The sequence below is a fragment of the Oncorhynchus nerka genome, linkage group LG1, assembly GCF_034236695.1.
Source record: "Oncorhynchus nerka isolate Pitt River linkage group LG1, Oner_Uvic_2.0, whole genome shotgun sequence".
In the NCBI taxonomy this organism is placed as follows: Eukaryota; Metazoa; Chordata; class Actinopteri; order Salmoniformes; family Salmonidae; genus Oncorhynchus; species Oncorhynchus nerka.
The window spans coordinates 4,306,768-4,326,901 of record NC_088396.1 but is presented as its reverse complement, the minus strand read 5'-3'; the positions used below and the strand labels follow the sequence as shown (position 1 = coordinate 4,326,901).

At 47.5% G+C, this 20,134-nt stretch overlaps 1 protein-coding gene across 1 annotated transcript in view; it reads left to right on the top strand.

Annotated features, from left to right (window-relative positions):
* The window catches only part of itgbl1 (integrin, beta-like 1), a 141,292-nt gene that overhangs the window by 23,957 nt on the left and 97,201 nt on the right, over nucleotides 1–20,134 (top strand). Inside the window, exons 5-6 of the mRNA XM_029649201.2 lie at nucleotides 3,165–3,305; nucleotides 7,720–7,860. Coding sequence (XP_029505061.1) covers nucleotides 3,165–3,305; nucleotides 7,720–7,860 — 282 coding nt within the window. The remainder of the gene's footprint in view (nucleotides 1–3,164; nucleotides 3,306–7,719; nucleotides 7,861–20,134) is intronic.

The window sequence follows — 20,134 nt, the reverse complement described above, 5'->3', positions numbered from 1 at the left end:
GATAGACACGGGGATAGACACGGGGATTGAAAAGGGGATAGACACGGGGATTGAAAAGGGGATTGAAAAGGGGATTGAGACGGAGATAGACACGGGGATTGAGGCGGGGATAGACACGGGGATAGAGACAGGGATTGAGACGGGGATAGACACGGGGATTGAAACGGGGAATGAGGCGGGGATAGACACGGGGATAGACACGGGGATTGACACGGGGATAGACACGGTGATAGGAACGGGGATAGACACGGGGATAGACACGGGGATAGACACGGGGATAGACACGGGGATAGACACGGTGATAGAAAAGGGGATAGACACGGGGATAGACATGGGGATAGACACGGGGATTGAGGCGGGGATAGACACGGGGATAGAGACAGGGATTGAGACGGGGATAGACACGGGGATTGAAACGGGGACTGAGGCGGGGATAGACACGGGGATAGACACGGGGATAGACACGGGGATAGACACGGGGATTGACACGGGGATAGACACGGGGATAGACACGGGGATAGACACGGGGATTGAGACGGGGATTGAGGCGGGGATAGACACGGGGATAGACACGGGGATAGACACGGGGATAGACACGGGGATAGACACGGGGATTGACACGGGGATAGACACGGGGATTGACACGGGGATAGAAACGGGGATAGAAACGGGGATAGACACGGGGATAGACACGGGGATAGACACGGGGATTGACACGGGGATAGACACGGTGATAGAAAAGGGGATAGACACGGGGATAGACACGGGGATAGACACAGGGATTGAGACGGGGATAGACACGGGGATAGAGACGGGGATTGACACGGGGATAGACACGGGGATTGAGACGGGGATAGACACGGGGATTGAAACGGGGAATGAGGCGGGGATAGACACGGGGATTGAGATGGGGATAGACACGGGGATTGAGGCGGGAATAGACACGGGGATTGACACGGGGATAGACACGGGGATTGACACGGGGATTGACACGGGGATTGACACGGGGATAGACACAGGGATTGAAACGGGGATAGACACGGGGATTGAAAGGGGATTGAAACGGGGATAGACACGGGGATTGACACGGGGATTGACACGGGGATTGACACGGGGATTGACACGGGGATAGACACGGGGATTGAAACGGGGATAGACATGGGGATAGACACGGGGATAGACATGGGGATTGAACAACAGTGGGGCGGCATACGTACAGTATGTTCAAGCAGCCGGGTAACTTACCACAAGACCACAGGCTTTGCACAATCAAATGCACTTCTGACAGTGCAATCTGTAAAGCTTCTGTGAATAGGAAAAACATTCCACAGTTTAATTTGAGAAAAGGTTAATAGGAAGTTAATTAAAGATTGACCTAATGTTTTCTGAATCACTTAGTGGTGTTATTATACTTATCCATAGGTTCCTGAAGGTTTGGGATCCCCTGGTTGTGAACTTTAATTAACCATTCGCTAATTTAATTTGAAATACAACACATTATGTTCTCTCCCCATCAGTCCATTGTGAGAGAAAGGCAGTACATTTTTTCAGGAGATTCAAAGCACAGAGATTGACAGTGCCTGCGTCCCAAACGGCACCCTATTCATTATTTATTTATGTATATATAGGTGATATGGTGCCATTTGGGACACAGTCGGTGTCTGTAATAACTGTAATTAAAGGTGAACCTAATTACCAGGATATACAGTGCCTTCAGAAAGTACTTGACTTTTTTCACATTTTGTTGTTTTAGTCTGAATTTAAAATGGATTCAATTGACATTTTTGTTACTGGCCTACACACAATACCCCATAATGTCAAAACGGAATTCAGTTTCTCAAAAATTTTCAAAAGTTAATTAAAAATTAAAAGCTGAAATGTCTTGAGTCAATTAGTATTCAACCTCTTTGTTATGGCTAGCCTAAATAAGTTCAGGAGTAAACATGTGCGTAACAAGTCACATAGTAAGTTGCATGGACTCACTGTGTGCAATAATAGTGATTTTTGAATGACTACGTCATCTCGGTACCCCACACATACAATTATCTCTAAGGTCTCTTAGTCAAGCAGTGAATTTAAAACACACATTCAACCAGAAAGACCAGGGAGGTTTTCCAATGCCTCGCAAAGAAGATCACCTATTGGTAGATGGGTAAAGAAAAAGAAGACACGGAATATCCCTTTGATCATGGTGAAGTTATTCATTACACTTTGGATGGTGTATCAATGCACCCGTTCATTTGATAATGATAAACAAAGATACAGGCGTCCTTCCTAACTCAGCTGCCGGAGAGGAAGGAAACCGCTCAGGAATTTCACCATGAGGCCAGTGGTGACTTTAAAACAGTTACAGAGTTTAATGGCAGTGATAGGAGAAAACTGTGGCTGGATCAACAAGACTGTAGTTACTCCACAATACTAACCTAATTGACAGAGTGAAAAGACGCATCCTGTTTGCAATGTTAGGGGCAAATGACTGAGTACCACTCTCCATATTTTAAAAAATAGCGGTGGCTGCATCATGTTATGGGTACATAGCCGTGGGAAGATGTTTGGGGGCGGGGTGCTGAGAATGTTTTTTTGCCTGCACTAAAAGAGGGCTATATCGGTCGGCTAATACCGGGACTGTTAAAAGCCCAGTGCGCTGAAAGAGCGTTAAGCATTTTGAAAACAATAACGGGCAAATGTTGCACAATCCAGGTGTGGAAATCTCTTAGAGTTACCCAGAAAGACTCACAGCTGTAATCACTGCCAAAGGTGCTTTTAAAAAGTGGACACAGGGGTGGGAATACTTATGTAAGTGGGATAGAATAGATCTGTATTTCATTTTCAATAAATTTGCAAACATATCAAAACACGTTTTCGCTTTGTGTAGATGGGTGAGGAAAAAAATGTATTTAATCCATTTTGAATTTATGAATGCTTTCTTAAGGCACTGTGAAAGGGGACTACTTTCCTTAATTTATGTAGCTATAAAAGTACCTTGTGTAATTATCCTCTGGGATAAACCTACATTGACAGAAATATTCCAAAAGTCAGAAAATGTTTACCCAAAGTGACACCCAACGATTCAACAATGATGACAGATTTCTTGTTGTATGCTATGTAAAGATGAAGGCGTTTGTTCGTCTCCGTGTGACTGTTGCATTCTGTTCTGCTTCCAGGCCACGGTCAGTGTTACTGTGGCAACTGTTACTGCGCGGCCGGTTGGCATGGAGACAAATGTGAATTACAGTGTGACATCAGCCCGTGGGAGAGCAAGCGGAGATGTACGTCTCCGGATGGCAAGATCTGCAGCAACAGAGGTCGGTCCCACTAAGTCTCTGAGAGAGTGAGTGAGTGAGTGAGTGAGTGAGTGAGTGAGGTGTAGAAAAGGAGACAGGTAGAGAGGTAGAAAAGGAGACAGGTAGAGAGGTAGAAAAGGAGAGATGTAGAGAGGTAGAAAAGGAGAGATGTAGAGAGGTAGAAAAGGAGAGATGTAGAGAGGTAGAAAAGGAGAGATGTAGAAAAGGAGAGATGTAGAGAGGTAGAAAAGGAGAGAGGTAGAAAAGGAGAGAGAGGTAGAAAAGCAGAGAGAGAGGTAGAAAAGGAGAGAGGTGGAGGTAGAAAAGAGAAGAGAGGAGAAAAGAGAGAAGGTAGAAAGGAGAGAGAGAGGTAGAAAAAGAGAGAGAGAGAGAGGTAGAAAAGATGAGAAAAGAGAGAGAGGTAGAAAAAGAGAGAGAGGTAGAAAAGGAGAGGTAGAAAAGGAGGTAGAAAAGGAGAGAGGTAGAAAGAGAGAGAGGTAGAAAAGAAAAGGAGAGAGAGAGAGGTAGAGAGGTAGAAGGAGAGAGAGAGAAAAGGAGGTAGAGAGAGAAAAGGAGAGAGAGGTAGAAAAGGGAGAGGTAGAAAAGAGAGAGAGGTAGAAAGAGGGAAAGAGAGAGAGAGGTAGAAAGGAGAGAGAGGTAGAAAAAGGAGAGAGGTAGAAAAGGAGAGAGGTAGAAAGGAGAGGTAGAAAAGGAGAGAGGTAGAAAAGGAAGGTAGAGAGAGAGAGAGAGGTAGAAAAAGGAGAGAGGTAGAAAAGGAGAGAGGTAGAACGGAAGGAGAAGGAGAAAAGGAGAGGTAGAAAAGGAGAGAGGAGAGAGAGAGGTAGAAAAGAGAGAGAGGTAGAAAAGGAGAGAGGTAGAAAAGGAGAGGTAGAAAGGAGAGAGGTAGAAAGGAGAGAGAAAAAAGGAGAGGTAGAAAAGGAGAGAGAAAGGTAGAGAGAGGTAGAAAAGAGAGAGGTAGAAAATGAGAGAGAGAGAGGTAGAAAAGGGAGAGAGAAAAGGAGAGAGGTAGAAAAGGATAGGTAGAAAAGGAGAGAGAGAGAGGTAGAAAAGGAGAGAGGTAGAAAAGGAGAGAGGTAGAAAAGGAGAGAGGTAGAAAAGGAGAAGGAGAGAGAGAGAGAGGTAGAAAAGGAGAGAGAGAGAGGTAGAAAAGGAGAGAGAGAGAGAGAAAAGAGAGAGAGGTAGAAAAGGAGAGAGAGAGGTAGAAAAGGAGAGAGAGAGGTAGAAAAGGAGAGAAAGTAGAAAAGAGAGAGAGAGGTAGAAAAGGAGAGAGAGAGGTAGAAAAGGAGAGAGAGAGAGGAGAAAAGGAGAGAGAGAGAGAGGTAGAAAAGGAGAGAGAGTAGAGGTAGAAAAGTAGAGAGAGAGAGGTAGAAAAGGAGAGAGAGGTAGAAAGGAGAGAGAGAGGTAGAAAAGGAGAGAGAGAGGTAGAAAAGGAGAGAGAGAGGTAGAAAAGGAGAGAGAGAGGTAGAAAAGGAGAGAGAGAGAGGTAGAAAAGGAGAGAGAGAGGTAGAAAAGGAGAGAGAGAGAGGTAGAAAGGAGAGAGGTAGAAAAGAGAGAGAGAGGTAGAAAAGGAGAGAGAGAGAGGTAGAAAAGGAGAGAGAGAGAGAGAGAGGTAGAAAAGGGAGAGAGAGAGAGAGTAGAAAAGAGAGAGAGAGAGAGGTAGAAAAGGAGAGAGAGAGAGGTAGAAAAGGTAGAAAAGAGAGAGAGAGGTAGAAAAGGAGAGAGAAAGGAGAAAAAGGAGAGAGAGGTAGAAAAGGAGAGAGAGGTAGAAAAGGAGAGAGAGAGAGGTAGAAAAGGAGAGAGAGAGAGAGAGAGGTAGAAAAGGAGAGAGAGAGAGAGAGAGGTAGAAAAGGAGAGAGAGAGAGGTAGAAAAGAGAGAGGTAGAAACAGAGAGAAAGATTTTTTTAAATCCTTCATTTTGTATATTCCACTAAAAATCTCATCTGAGCTTGGACAGGCATGAGAAAAAGTCCACTGCAGAAATTGTCCCCGTGAACTTTTCAGCAAAAAAATTAAGTGTAAGTGGTACATGGACTGAACTCGACCACAGAGCTGAATTTCTCAATTGTGGTCAAGTGGACTTCTGACACGGAGTGAATACAACCTTTACCACTCTACTTACCTATCCTGCAGAATGAGGAGAGAGAGAGAGAGAGAGAGAGAGAGAGAGAGAGAGAGAGAGAGAGAGATTGAAACTCAAAGAGAAGTGTACATTGTGGTAGGTGCAACCGATAGAGCAATGCAGAAATAAAACCTACAGTTTGGTTACCCTACTAGAAACCTACAGTTGGGTTACCCTACTAGAAACCTACAGTTGGGTTACCCTACTAGAAACCTACAGTTGGGTTACCCTACTAGAAACCTACAGTTGGGTTACCCTACTAGAAACCTACAGTTGGGTTACCCTACTAGAAACCTACAGTTGGGTTACCCTACTAGAAACAAAATCAGGCGTTGTGTTTGGTTTACACAGTTCCTGTGGTGCCTGACTAATCAGTGAGATTGTGTTCAACTGGAGGAAGAAGAGCTGCAGGTGTCCCAGACTGCAGTAGTCACTCTGTGAAAGGAAATAGACACACCCAGTGTGTGTGTGTGTGACTCTCCACGTACCATTTAATTTACTTCAGCATAAAACTTCATTCTAAACTGACATAGAAACAAGCCATTAGTAATAGGAATTGATTTTGAACATTCTTTGGATACAATGTAAAAAGAGGCAAACACTTCAAATCTTTGCTGGAGAACTATGTACTGTATAAGCCTATAATATATATATATATATATATATATATTTTTAATGAACGTCCTCAATTCTTCTGGGTATGGACTACAAGGTGTCGAAAGCGTTCCACAGGGATGCTGGCCCATGTTGACTCCAATGCTTTTCAGAGTTGTGTCAAGTTGGCTGGATGTCTTTAGTGTGGTGGAATATTCTTGATACACACAGGAAACTGTTGAGTGTAAAAAAAACAGCAGCATTGTAGTTCTTGACACACTCAACCGGTGCGCCTGGTACCTACTACCATACCACGTTAAAAGGCCCTTTTGTCTTGCCCATTCACCCTCTGAATGGGACACATATACAACCCATGTCTCAATTGTCTCAAGGCTTAACAATCCTTCTTTAACCTGTCTCCTACCATTCATGTACACTGATTTAAGTGGATTCAACAAGTGACATCAATAAGGGATCATAGCTTTCACCTGGATTCACCTGGTCAGTCTATGTCATGGAAAGAGCAGGTGTTCTTAATGTTTGGTAGACTCGGTGTCTATCTCAGAGATATACAGGTTCAGGTGTAAAAGTCAGGACTCGTGGTTTTGTATTCATGTTTTTAGAACAGTGATATTGTTAGTGGCATGAAACAGCATGGCTCTATAGCCAGGGATGCCTGAGCTCCAGGGTTCCCAGTAGGGGTAGGAGATCCAGGGCCAGAGGCCAAGTCTGCCATGTGTCTGCCCTAGTCAAGAGGCCTGCCAACTGACCTGGCTCCCCCAGGGCTCCCCTGTCCGGCCCTGTCCTGTTGCGCCTGATAAGAGAAAATGGGATTTCCACTGGCAACTGCTCAACCGGCACCCTGGCTTAGACTCATCAGAGGGAAAAGAATGAGAGAGAGAGTTGGAGGTACGTGAGCTAGGAAATTAGAGGAGAGTGGGAAGGAGGATAGAGAAAGGGCATGGGAGCCACGGTTGTTCCACTATCACAGATTACCTCCAGACCTGACCATGCTTGACGATACATCTGCCTATACTATACTTAATCTTATTCTCCTCCCCCTGCCTGAAATCCTGCTTTCTGACTTTCTGCTCATTGTCGTGCCCCTACCTTGGCTCCTGCTTTTGCTCCTGTCATTGCCCAGTGCCCCACCCCTAGGCTCCTGACATTGCCCAGTGCCCCACCCCTAGGCTCCTGCCATTGGCTTTTGCTATGCCCACTAAGGCTACTGCCATACTCCTGCCCAAACCCAGTCCCTCCAATCTTATAGCAGTGGTCTTTTCTTGTCAACAGTCTGCACTCTGGGGTCACTACCAAGGATTTGAGACTCAGGGGGAATCAGTCTGCCTTCCCTCTCAGCCAGACTTTGATTGTGTTACTGTCACTAACTGAAAATGTCTCAGCAAACCTCCTAATCCTTAAACTCAAGAGGCATAGGCAGGAAGGCTCTTGTGTGTTCAATAAGGTTTCCTTGCCTAAAATATTCCACACAACAGAATAATGTTTGTAACCTCTCTGACTTTCTTTGAGTTCCCGTAGGTCCTCTGTTGTTTGATCTCTATGGTGCATAAACATTCACTTAGTTAGAAAAGGATTAGACTGGATTTTCTTTGGGAATGTGTTGAAAGCAGAATCAACTCCAAATTTGGAAAATATTGTGTGTATGTTTGTGTATGTGTGCATTCTTTTCTGTGTGCATAGGTACCTGCATATGTGGGGAGTGTACATGCTATGATGTGGATCCATCAGGGGACTGGGGTGACATTCACGGGGACACCTGCGAGTGTGATGAGAGGAGCTGTCACGCAACCTACGACAGATACTCTGACGACTTCTGTTCAGGTGAGACAGGATGGCAACCGGCTGCGTTCGCTTCGGTCTGAAACACTCAAATGTAATGCATTCTATATGTCACTTTAATACAATGTTAATGCAATGTTAACATGTACTGACATAGGACAACTGTAAGGGCAAGCTAATCTCGGTTACCTATCTTGTGAAAGTTTTTAATTTTCTGTTTTACTTCTGTGGGGAATGCCATTAGGTGTCTTTTATACAGGTAACGTGTTCAAACAGGTGCAGTTAATACAGGTAATGAGTGGAGAACAGGAGGGCTTCTTAAAAAAAACGAACAGGTCTGTGAGAGCCGGAATTCTTACTGGTTAGTAGGTGATCAAATACTTATGTCATGCAATAAAATGCAAATTAATTACTTAAAAATCATACAATGTGATTTTCTGGATTTTTGTTTTAGATTCCGTCTATCACAGTTGAAGTGTACCTATGATAAAAATTACAGACCTCTACATGCTTTGTAAGTAGGAAATACTGCCAAATCGGCAGTGTGTCAAATACTTGTTCTCCCCACTGTATATATCACAGAAGAGTGTAATTGTTTTTAGGCCAGCTGTTTTTAGTCAAGACGTTTGTGTTTTTAATGTACAATGTTTTTGTTGTACTGTATGTGTGTTTATAGTTTTGTTTAATGTTGTGTAAATTGTTTTGTCTGAAACGTTGTTGCTTCTGCTGCTATTGGACCAGGTCTCTCTTCAATGAGAAAAACCTGTATAAATAAAGATCAAATAAAATAAAAATCACTGGGGCTAAGCTGCCTGCCATCCAGGACATCTATACCAGGCGGTGTGTCAGAGGAAGGCCCTAAAAATAGTCAAGAACTCCAGCCACCCTAGTCTTAGACTGTTCTCTCTGCTACCGGAGCACCAAGTCTAGGTCCAAGAGGCTTTTAAACAGCATCTACCCCCAAGCCATAAGACTCCTGAACATTTAATCAAGTGGCCACCCAAACTATTTGCATCCCGCCCCCCTACTACGCTGCTGCTACTCTCTGTTATTATCTATGCATAGTCACTTTAATAACTCTACCTACACGTACATGAAACCTCAATTTCTTCGACACCGGTGCCCCGCACATTGACTCTGTACCGGTACCCCCTGTATATAGCCTCCACATTGACTCTGTACCGGTACCCCTGTATATAGCCTCCACATTGACTCTGTACCGGTACCCCCTGTATATAGCCTCCACATTGACTCTGTACCGGTACCCCCTGTATATAGCCTCCACATTGACTCTGTACCGGTACCCCCTGTATATAGCCTCCACATTGCCTCTGTACCGGTACCCCCTGTATATAGCCTCCACATTGACTCTGTACCGGTACCCCCTGTATATAGCCTCCACATTGACTCTGTACCGGTACCCCTGTATATAGCCTCCACATTGACTCTGTACCGGTACCCCTGTATATAGCCTCCACATTGACTCTGTACCGGTACCCCCTGTATATAGCCTCCACATTGACTCTGTACCGGTACACCCTGTATATAGCCTCCACATTGACTCTGTACCGGTACCCCCTGTATATAGCCTCCACATTGACTCTGTACCGGTACCCCCTGTATATAGCCTCCACATTGACTCTGTACCGGTACCCCTGTATATAGCCTCCACATTGACTCTGTACCGGTACCCCCTGTATATAGCCTCCACATTGACTCTGTACCGGTACCCCCTGTATATAGTCTCCACATTAGATCTGTACCGGTACCCCCTGTATATAGCCTCCACATTGACTCTGTACCGGTACACCCTGTATATAGCCTCCACATTGACTCTGTACCGGTACCCCCTGTATATAGCCTCCACATTGACTCTGTACCGGTACCCCTGTATATAGCCTCCACATTGACTCTGTACCGGTACCCCTGTATATAACCTCCACATTGACTCTGTACCGGTACCCCTGTATATAGCCTCCACATTGACTCTGTACCGGTACACCCTGTATATAGCCTCCACATTGACTCTGTACCGGTACCCCCTGTATATAGCCTCCACATTGACTCTGTACCGGTACCCCTGTATATAGCCTCCACATTGACTCTGTACGGTACCCCTGTATATAGCCTCCACATTGACTATGTACCGGTACCCCCTGTATATAGCCTCCACATTGACTCTGTACCGGTACCCCCTGTATATAGCCTCCCATTGACTCTGTACCGGTACCCCTGTATATAGCCTCCACATTGACTCTGTACCGGTACCCCCTGTATATAGCCTCCACATTGACTATGTACCGGTACCCCCTGTATATAGCCTCCACATTGACTCTGTACCGGTACCCCCTGTATATAGCCTCCACATTGACTCTGTACCGGTACCCCCTGTATATAGCCTCCACATTGACTCTGTACCTGTACCCCCTGTATATAGCCTCCACATTGACTCTGTACCGGTACCCCTGTATATAGCCTCCACATTGACTATGTACCGGTACCCCTGTATATAACCTCCACATTGACTATGTACCGGTACCCCTGTATATAGCCTCCACATTGACTCTGTACCGGTACCCCTGTATATAGCCTCCACATTGACTCTGTACCGGTACCCCTGTATATAGCCTCCACATTGACTCTGTACCGGTACCCCCTGTATATAGCCTCCACATTGACTCTGTACCGGTACCCCCTGTATATAGCCTCCACATTGACTCTGTACCGGTACCCCCTGTATATAGCCTCCACATTGACTATGTACCGGTACCCCTGTATATAGCCTCCACATTGACTATGTACCGGTACCCCCTGTATATAGCCTCCACATTGACTCTGTACCGGTACCCCCTGTATATAGCCTCCACATTGACTCTGTACCGTGCCCCCCTGTATATAGCCTCCACATTAGATCTGTACCGGTACCCCCTGTATATAGCCTCCACATTGACTCTGTACCGGTACCCCTGTATATAGCCTCCACATTGACTCTGTACCGTACCCCTGTATATAACCTCCACATTGACTCTGTACCGGTACCCCTGTATATAGCCTCCACATTGACTCTGTACCTGTACACCCTGTATATAGCCTCCACATTGACTCTGTACCGGTACCCCCTGTATATAGCCTCCACATTGACTCTGTACCGGTACCCCCTGTATATAGCCTCCACATTGACTCTGTACCGGTACCCCCTGTATATAGCCTCCACATTGACTCTGTACCGGTACCCCCTGTATATAGCCTCCACATTAGATCTGTACCGGTACCCCTGTATATAGCCTCCACATGGACTCTGTACCGGTACACCCTGTATATAGCCTCCACATTGACTCTGTACCGGTACCCCTGTATATAGCCTCCACATTGACTCTGTACCGTACCCCCTGTATATAGCCTCCACATTGACTCTGTACCGGTACCCCCTGTATATAGCCTCCACATTGACTCTGTACCGTACCCCCTGTATATAGCCTCCACATTGACCCTGTACCGTACCCCTGTATATAGCCTCCACATTGACCCTGTACCGGTACCCCTGTATATAGCCTCCACATTGACCCTGTACCGGTACCCCTGTATATAGCCTCCACATTGACCCTGTACCGGTACCCCTGTATATAGCCTCCACATTGACTCTGTACCGGTACCCCCTGTATATAGCCTCCACATTGACTCTGTACCGGTACCCCTGTATATAGCCTCCACATTGACTCTGTACCGGTACCCCTGTATATAGCCTCCACATTGACTCTGTACCGGTACCCCTGTATATAGCCTCCACATTGACTATGTACCGGTACCCCTGTATATAGCCTCCACATTGACTCTGTACCGGTACCCCTGTAAATAGCCTCCACATTGACTATGTACCGGTACCCCTGTATATAGCCTCCACATTGACTCTGTACCGGTACCCCTGTATATAGCCTCCACATTGACTCTGTACCGTACCCCTGTATATAGCCTCCACATTGACTATGTACCGTACCCCCTGTATATAGCCTCCACATTGACTATGTACCGGTACCCCCTGTATATAGCCTCCACATTGACTCTGTACCGGTACCCCCTGTATATAGCCTCCACATTGACTCTGTACCGGTACCCTGTAAATAGCCTCCACATTGACTCTGTACCGGTACCCCTGTATATAGCCTCCACATTGACTCTGTACCGGTACCCCCTGTATATAGCCTCCACATTGACTCTGTACCGGTACCCCCTGTATATAGCCTCCACATTAGATCTGTACCGGTACCCCCTGTATATAGCCTCCACATTGACTCTGTACCGGTACCCCCTGTATATAGCCTCCACATTGACTCTGTACCGGTACCCCTGTATATAACCTCCACATTGACTCTGTACCGGTACCCCTGTATATAGCCTCCACATTGACTCTGTACCGGTACCCCCTGTATATAGCCTCCACATTGACTCTGTACCGGTACCCCCTGTATATAGCCTCCACATTGACTCTGCTGGGTACCCCTGTATATAGCCTCCACATTAGATCTGTACCGGTACCCCCTGTATATAGCCTCCACATTGACTCTGTACCGGTACACCCTGTATATAGCCTCCACATTGACTCTGTACCGGTACCCCCTGTATATAGCCTCCACATTGACTCTGTACCGGTACCCCTGTATATAGCCTCCACATTGACTCTGTACCGGTACCCCTGTATATAGCCTCCACATTGACTCTGTACCGGTACCCCTGTATATAGCCTCCACATTGACCCTGTACCGGTACCCCCTGTATATAGCCTCCACATTGACTCTGTACCGGTACCCCCTGTATATAGCCTCCACATTAGATCTGTACCGGTACCCCCTGTATATAGCCTCCACATTGACTCTGTACCGGTACACCCTGTATATAGCCTCCACATTGACTCTGTACCGGTACCCCTGTATATAGCCTCCACATTGACTCTGTACCGGTACCCCCTGTATATAGCCTCCACATTGACTCTGTACCGGTACCCCCTGTATATAGCCTCCACATTGACTCTGTACCGTACCCCCTGTATATAGCCTCCACATTGACCCTGTACCGGTACCCCCTGTATATAGCCTCCACATTGACCCTGTACCGTACCCCCTTTATATAGCCTCCACATTGACCCTGTACCGGTACCCCTGTATATAGCCTCCACATTGACCCTGTACCGGTACCCCCTGTATATAGCCTCCACATTGACCCTGTATCGGTACCCCCTGTATATAGCCTCCACATTGACTCTGTACCGGTACCCCTGTATATAGCCTCCACATTGACTCTGTACCGGTACCCCTGTATATAGCCTCCACATTGACTCTGTACCGGTACCCCTGTATATAGCCTCCACATTGACTATGTACCGGTACCCCTGTATATAGCCTCCACATTGACTCTGTACCGGTACCCCTGTAAATAGCCTCCACATTGACTATGTACCGGTACCCCCTGTATATAGCCTCCACATTGACTCTGTACCGGTACCCCTGTATATAGCCTCCACATTGACTCTGTACCGGTACCCCTGTATATAGCCTCCACATTGACTATGTACCGGTACCCCTGTATATAGCCTCCACATTGACTCTGTACCGGTACCCCTGTATATAGCCTCCACATTGACTCTGTACCGGTACCCCTGTATATAGCCTCCACATTGACTCTGTACCGGTACCCCCTGTATATAGCCTCCACATTGACTCTGTACCGGTACCCCCTGTATATAGCCTCCACATTGACTCTGTACCGGTACCCCTGTATATAGCCTCCACATTGACTCTGTACCGGTACCCCCTGTATATAGCCTCCACATTGACTCTGTACCGGTACCCCCTGTATATAGCCTCCACATTGACTCTGTACCGGTACCCCCTGTATATAGCCTCCACATTGACTCTGTACCGGTACCCCCTGTATATAGCCTCCACATTGACTCTGTACCGGTACCCCCTGTATATAGCCTCCACATTAGATCTGTACCGTACCCCCTGTATATAGCCTCCACATTGACTCTGTACCGGTACCCCTGTATATAGCCTCCACATTGACTCTGTACCGGTACCCCCTGTATATAACCTCCACATTGACTCTGTACCGGTACCCCTGTATATAGCCTCCACATTGACTCTGTACCGGTACCCCCTGTATATAGCCTCCACATTGACTCTGTACCGGTACCCCTGTATATAGCCTCCACATTGACTCTGTACCGGTACCCCTGTATATAGCCTCCACATTAGATCTGTACCGGTACCCCTGTATATAGCCTCCACATTGACTCTGTACCGGTACCCCCTGTATATAGCCTCCACATTGACTCTGTACCGGTACCCCCTGTATATAGCCTCCACATTGACTCTGTACCGGTACCCCCTGTATATAGCCTCCACATTGACTCTGTACCGGTACCCCCTGTATATAGCCTCCACATTGACCCTGTACCGGTACCCCTGTATATAGCCTCCACATTGACTCTGTACCGGTACCCCCTGTATATAGCCTCCACATTGACTCTGTACCGGTACCCCTGTATATAGCCTCCACATTGACTCTGTACCGTACCCCCTGTATATAGCCTCCACATTGACTCTGTACCGGTACCCCCTGTATATAGCCTCCACATTGACTATGTACCGGTACCCCCTGTATATAGCCTCCACATTGACTCTGTACCGGTACCCCCTGTAAATAGCCTCCACATTGACTATGTACCGGTACCCCCTGTATATAGCCTCCACATTGACTCTGTACCGGTACCCCCTGTATATAGCCTCCACATTGACTCTGTACCGGTACCCCCTGTATATAGCCTCCACATTGACTATGTACCGGTACCCCCTGTATATAGCCTCCACATTGACTATGTACCGGTACCCCCTGTATATAGCCTCCACATTGACTCTGTACCGGTACCCCCTGTATATAGCCTCCACATTGACTCTGTACCGGTACCCCCTGTAAATAGCCTCCACATTGACTCTGTACCGGTACCCCCTGTATATAGCCTCCACATTGACTCTGTACCGGTACCCCCTGTATATAGCCTCCACATTGACTCTGTACCGGTACCCCCTGTATATAGCCTCCACATTGACTCTGTACCGGTACCCCCTGTATATAGCCTCCACATTAGATCTGTACCGGTACCCCCTGTATATAGCCTCCACATTGACTCTGTACCGGTACCCCCTGTATATAGCCTCCACATTGACTCTGTACCGGTACCCCCTGTATATAACCTCCACATTGACTCTGTACCGGTACCCCCTGTATATAGCCTCCACATTGACTCTGTACCGGTACCCCTGTATATAGCCTCCACATTGACTCTGTACCGGTACCCCTGTATATAGCCTCCACATTGACTCTGTACCGGTACCCCCTGTATATAGCCTCCACATTAGATCTGTACCGGTACCCCCTGTATATAGCCTCCACATTGACTCTGTACCGGTACACCCTGTATATAGCCTCCACATTGACTCTGTACCGGTACCCCCTGTATATAGCCTCCACATTGACTCTGTACCGGTGCCCCCTGTATATAGCCTCCACATTGACTCTGTACCGGTACCCCTGTATATAGCCTCCACATTGACTCTGTACCGGTACCCCCTGTATATAGCCTCCACATTGACCCTGTACCGGTACCCCTGTATATAGCCTCCACATTGACTCTGTACCGGTACCCCTGTATATAGCCTCCACATTAGATCTGTACCGGTACCCCTGTATATAGCCTCCACATTGACTCTGTACCGGTACACCCTGTATATAGCCTCCACATTGACTCTGTACCGGTACCCCCTGTATATAGCCTCCACATTGACTCTGTACCGTACCCCTGTATATAGCCTCCACATTGACTCTGTACCGGTACCCCCTGTATATAGCCTCCACATTGACTCTGTACCGGTACCCCCTGTATATAGCCTCCACATTGACTCTGTACCGGTACCCCCTGTATATAGCCTCCACATTGACCCTGTACCGTACCCCCTGTATATAGCCTCCACATTGACCCTGTACCGGTACCCCTGTATATAGCCTCCACATTGACCCTGTACCGTACCCCTGTATATAGCCTCCACATTGACCCTGTATCGGTACCCCTGTATATAGCCTCCACATTGACTCTGTACCGGTACCCCTGTATATAGCCTCCACATTGACTCTGTACCGGTACCCCCTGTATATAGCCTCCACATTGACTCTGTACCGGTACCCCTGTATATAGCCTCCACATTGACTATGTACCGGTACCCCCTGTATATAGCCTCCACATTGACTATGTACCGGTACCCCCTGTATATAGCCTCCACATTGACTCTGTACCGGTACCCCCTGTATATAGCCTCCACATTGACTCTGTACCGGTACCCCCTGTATATAGCCTCCACATTGACTCTGTACCGGTACCCCTGTATATAGCCTCCACATTGACTCTGTACCGGTACCCCTGTATATAGCCTCCACATTGACTCTGTACCGGTACCCCTGTATATAGCCTCCACATTGACTATGTACCGGTACCCCCTGTATATAGCCTCCACATTGACTATGTACCCAGGGTACCCCTGTATATAGCCTCCACATTGACTCTGTACCGGTGCCCCCTGTATATAGCCTCCACATTGACTCTGTACCGGTACCCCTGTATATAGCCTCCACATTGACTCTGTACCGGTACCCCCTGTAAATAGCCTCCACATTGACTCTGTACCGGTACCCCTGTATATAGCCTCCACATTGACTCTGTACCGGTACCCCCTGTATATAGCCTCCACATTGACTCTGTACCGGTACCCCTGTATATAGCCTCCACATTGACTCTGTACCGGTACCCCTGTATATAGCCTCCACATTAGATCTGTGTACCCCCTGTATATAGCCTCCACATTGACTCTGTACCGGTACCCCCTGTATATAGCCTCCACATTGACTCTGTACCGGTACCCCTGTATATAACCTCCACATTGACTCTGTACCGGTACCCCTGTATATAGCCTCCACATTGACTCTGTACCGGTACCCCTGTATATAGCCTCCACATTGACTCTGTACCGGTACCCCTGTATATAGCCTCCACATTGACTCTGTACCGGTACCCCTGTATATAGCCTCCACATTAGATCTGTACCGGTACCCCTGTATATAGCCTCCACATTGACTCTGTACCGGTACACACTGTCTATAGCCTCCACATTGACTCTGTACCGGTACCCCCTGTATATAGCCTCCACATTGACTCTGTACCGGTACCCCCTGTATATAGCCTCCACATTGACTCTGTACCGGTACCCCTGTATATAGCCTCCACATTGACCCTGTACCGGTACCCCTGTATATAGCCTCCACATTGACTCTGTACCGGTACCCCTGTATATAGCCTCCACATTGACTCTGTACCGGTACCCCTGTATATAGCCTCCACATTGACTCTGTACCGGTACCCCTGTATATAGCCTCCACATTGACTCTGTACCGGTACCCCTGTATATAGCCTCCACATTGACTATGTACCGGTACCCCCTGTATATAGCCTCCACATTGACTCTGTACCGGTACCCCCTGTAAATAGCCTCCACATTGACTATGTACCGGTACCCCCTGTATATAGCCTCCACATTGACTCTGTACCGGTACCCCCTGTATATAGCCTCCACATTGACTCTGTACCGGTACCCCCTGTATATAGCCTCCACATTGACTATGTACCGGTACCCCTGTATATAGCCTCCACATTGACTATGTACCGGTACCCCCTGTATATAGCCTCCACATTGACTCTGTACCGGTACCCCTGTATATAGCCTCCACATTGACTCTGTACCGGTACCCCTGTAAATAGCCTCCACATTGACTCTGTACCGGTACCCCTGTATATAGCCTCCACATTGACTCTGTACCGGTACCCCCTGTATATAGCCTCCACATTGACTCTGTACCGGTACCCCTGTATATAGCCTCCACATTGACTCTGTACCGGTACCCCCTGTATATAGCCTCCACATTAGATCTGTACCGGTACCCCTGTATATAGCCTCCACATTGACTCTGTACCGGTACCCCTGTATATAGCCTCCACATTGACTCTGTGCACCGGTACCCCCTGTATATAACCTCCACATTGACTCTGTACCGGTACCCCTGTATATAGCCTCCACATTGACTCTGTACCGGTACCCCTGTATATAGCCTCCACATTGACTCTGTACCGGTACCCCCTGTATATAGCCTCCACATTGACTCTGTACCGGTACCCCCTGTATATAGCCTCCACATTAGATCTGTACCGGTACCCCCTGTATATAGCCTCCACATTGACTCTGTACCGGTACACCCTGTATATAGCCTCCACATTGACTCTGTACCGGTACCCCCTGTATATAGCCTCCACATTGACTCTGTACCGGTACCCCCTGTATATAGCCTCCACATTGACTCTGTACCGGTACCCCCTGTATATAGCCTCCACATTGACTCTGTACCGGTACCCCCTGTATATAGCCTCCACATTGACCCTGTACCGGTACCCCCTGTATATAGCCTCCACATTGACTCTGTACCGGTACCCCCTGTATATAGCCTCCACATTAGATCTGTACCGGTACCCCCTGTATATAGCCTCCACATTGACTCTGTACCGGTACACCCTGTATATAGCCTCCACATTGACTCTGTACCGGTACCCCCTGTATATAGCCTCCACATTGACTCTGTACCGGTACCCCCTGTATATAGCCTCCACATTGACTCTGTACCGGTACCCCCTGTATATAGCCTCCACATTGACTCTGTACCGGTACCCCTGTATATAGCCTCCACATTGACCCTGTACCGGTACCCCCTGTATATAGCCTCCACATTGACCCTGTACCGGTACCCCCTGTATATAGCCTCCACATTGACCCTGTACCGGTACCCCCTGTATATAGCCTCCACATTGACCCTGTATCGGTACCCCCTGTATATAGCCTCCACATTGACTCTGTACCGGTACCCCTGTATATAGCCTCCACATTGACTCTGTACCGGTACACCCTGTATATAGCCTCCACATTGACTCTGTACCGGTACCCCTGTATATAGCCTCCACATTGACTCTGTACCGGTACCCCCTGTATATAGCCTCCACATTGACTCTGTACCGGTACCCCCTGTATATAGCCTCCACATTGACTCTGTACCGGTACCCGCTGTATATAGCCTCCACATTGACCCTGTACCGGTACCCCTGTATATAGCCTCCACATTGACTCTGTACCGGTACCCCTGTATATAGCCTCCACATTAGATCTGTACCGGTACCCCCTGTATATAGCCTCCACATTGACTCTGTACCGGTACACCCTGTATATAGCCTCCACATTGACTCTGTACCGGTACCCCTGTATATAGCCTCCACATTGACTCTGTACCGGTACCCCCTGTATATAGCCTCCACATTGACTCTGTACCGGTACCCCTGTATATAGCCTCCACATTGACTCTGTACCGGTACCCCCTGTATATAGCCTCCACATTGACCCTGTACCGGTACCCCTGTATATAGCCTCCACATTGACCCTGTACCGGTACCCCTTTATATAGCCTCCACATTGACCCTGTACTGGTACCCCTGTATATAGCCTCCACATTGACCCTGTACCGGTACCCCTGTATATAGCCTCCACATTGACCCTGTATCGGTACCCCTGTATATAGCCTCCACATTGACTCTGTACCGGTACCCCCTGTATATAGCCTCCACATTGACTCTGTACCAGTACCCCCTGTATATAGCCTCCACATTGACTCTGTACCGGTACCCCTGTATATAGCCTCCACATTGACTATGTACCGGTACCCCTGTATATAGCCTCCACATTGACTCTGTACCATTGGTACCCCCTGTATATAGCCTCCACATTGACTCTGTACCGGTACCCCTGTATATAGCCTCCACATTGACTCTGTACCTGTATATAGCCTCCACATTGACTCCCTGTATATAGCCTCCACATTGACTATGTACCGGTACCCCCTGTATATAGCCTCCACATTAATTATGTACCGGTACCCCTGTATATAGCCTCCACATTGACTCTGTACCGGTACCCCTGTATATAGCCTCCACATTAATTATGTACCGGTACCCCCTGTATATAGCCTCCACATTGACTCTGTACCGGTACCCCCTGTATATAGCCTCCACATTGACTCTGTACCGGTACCCCTGTATATAGCCTCCACATTGACTATGTACCGGTACCCCCTGTATATAGCCTCCACATTGACTCTGTACCGGTACCCCCTGTATATA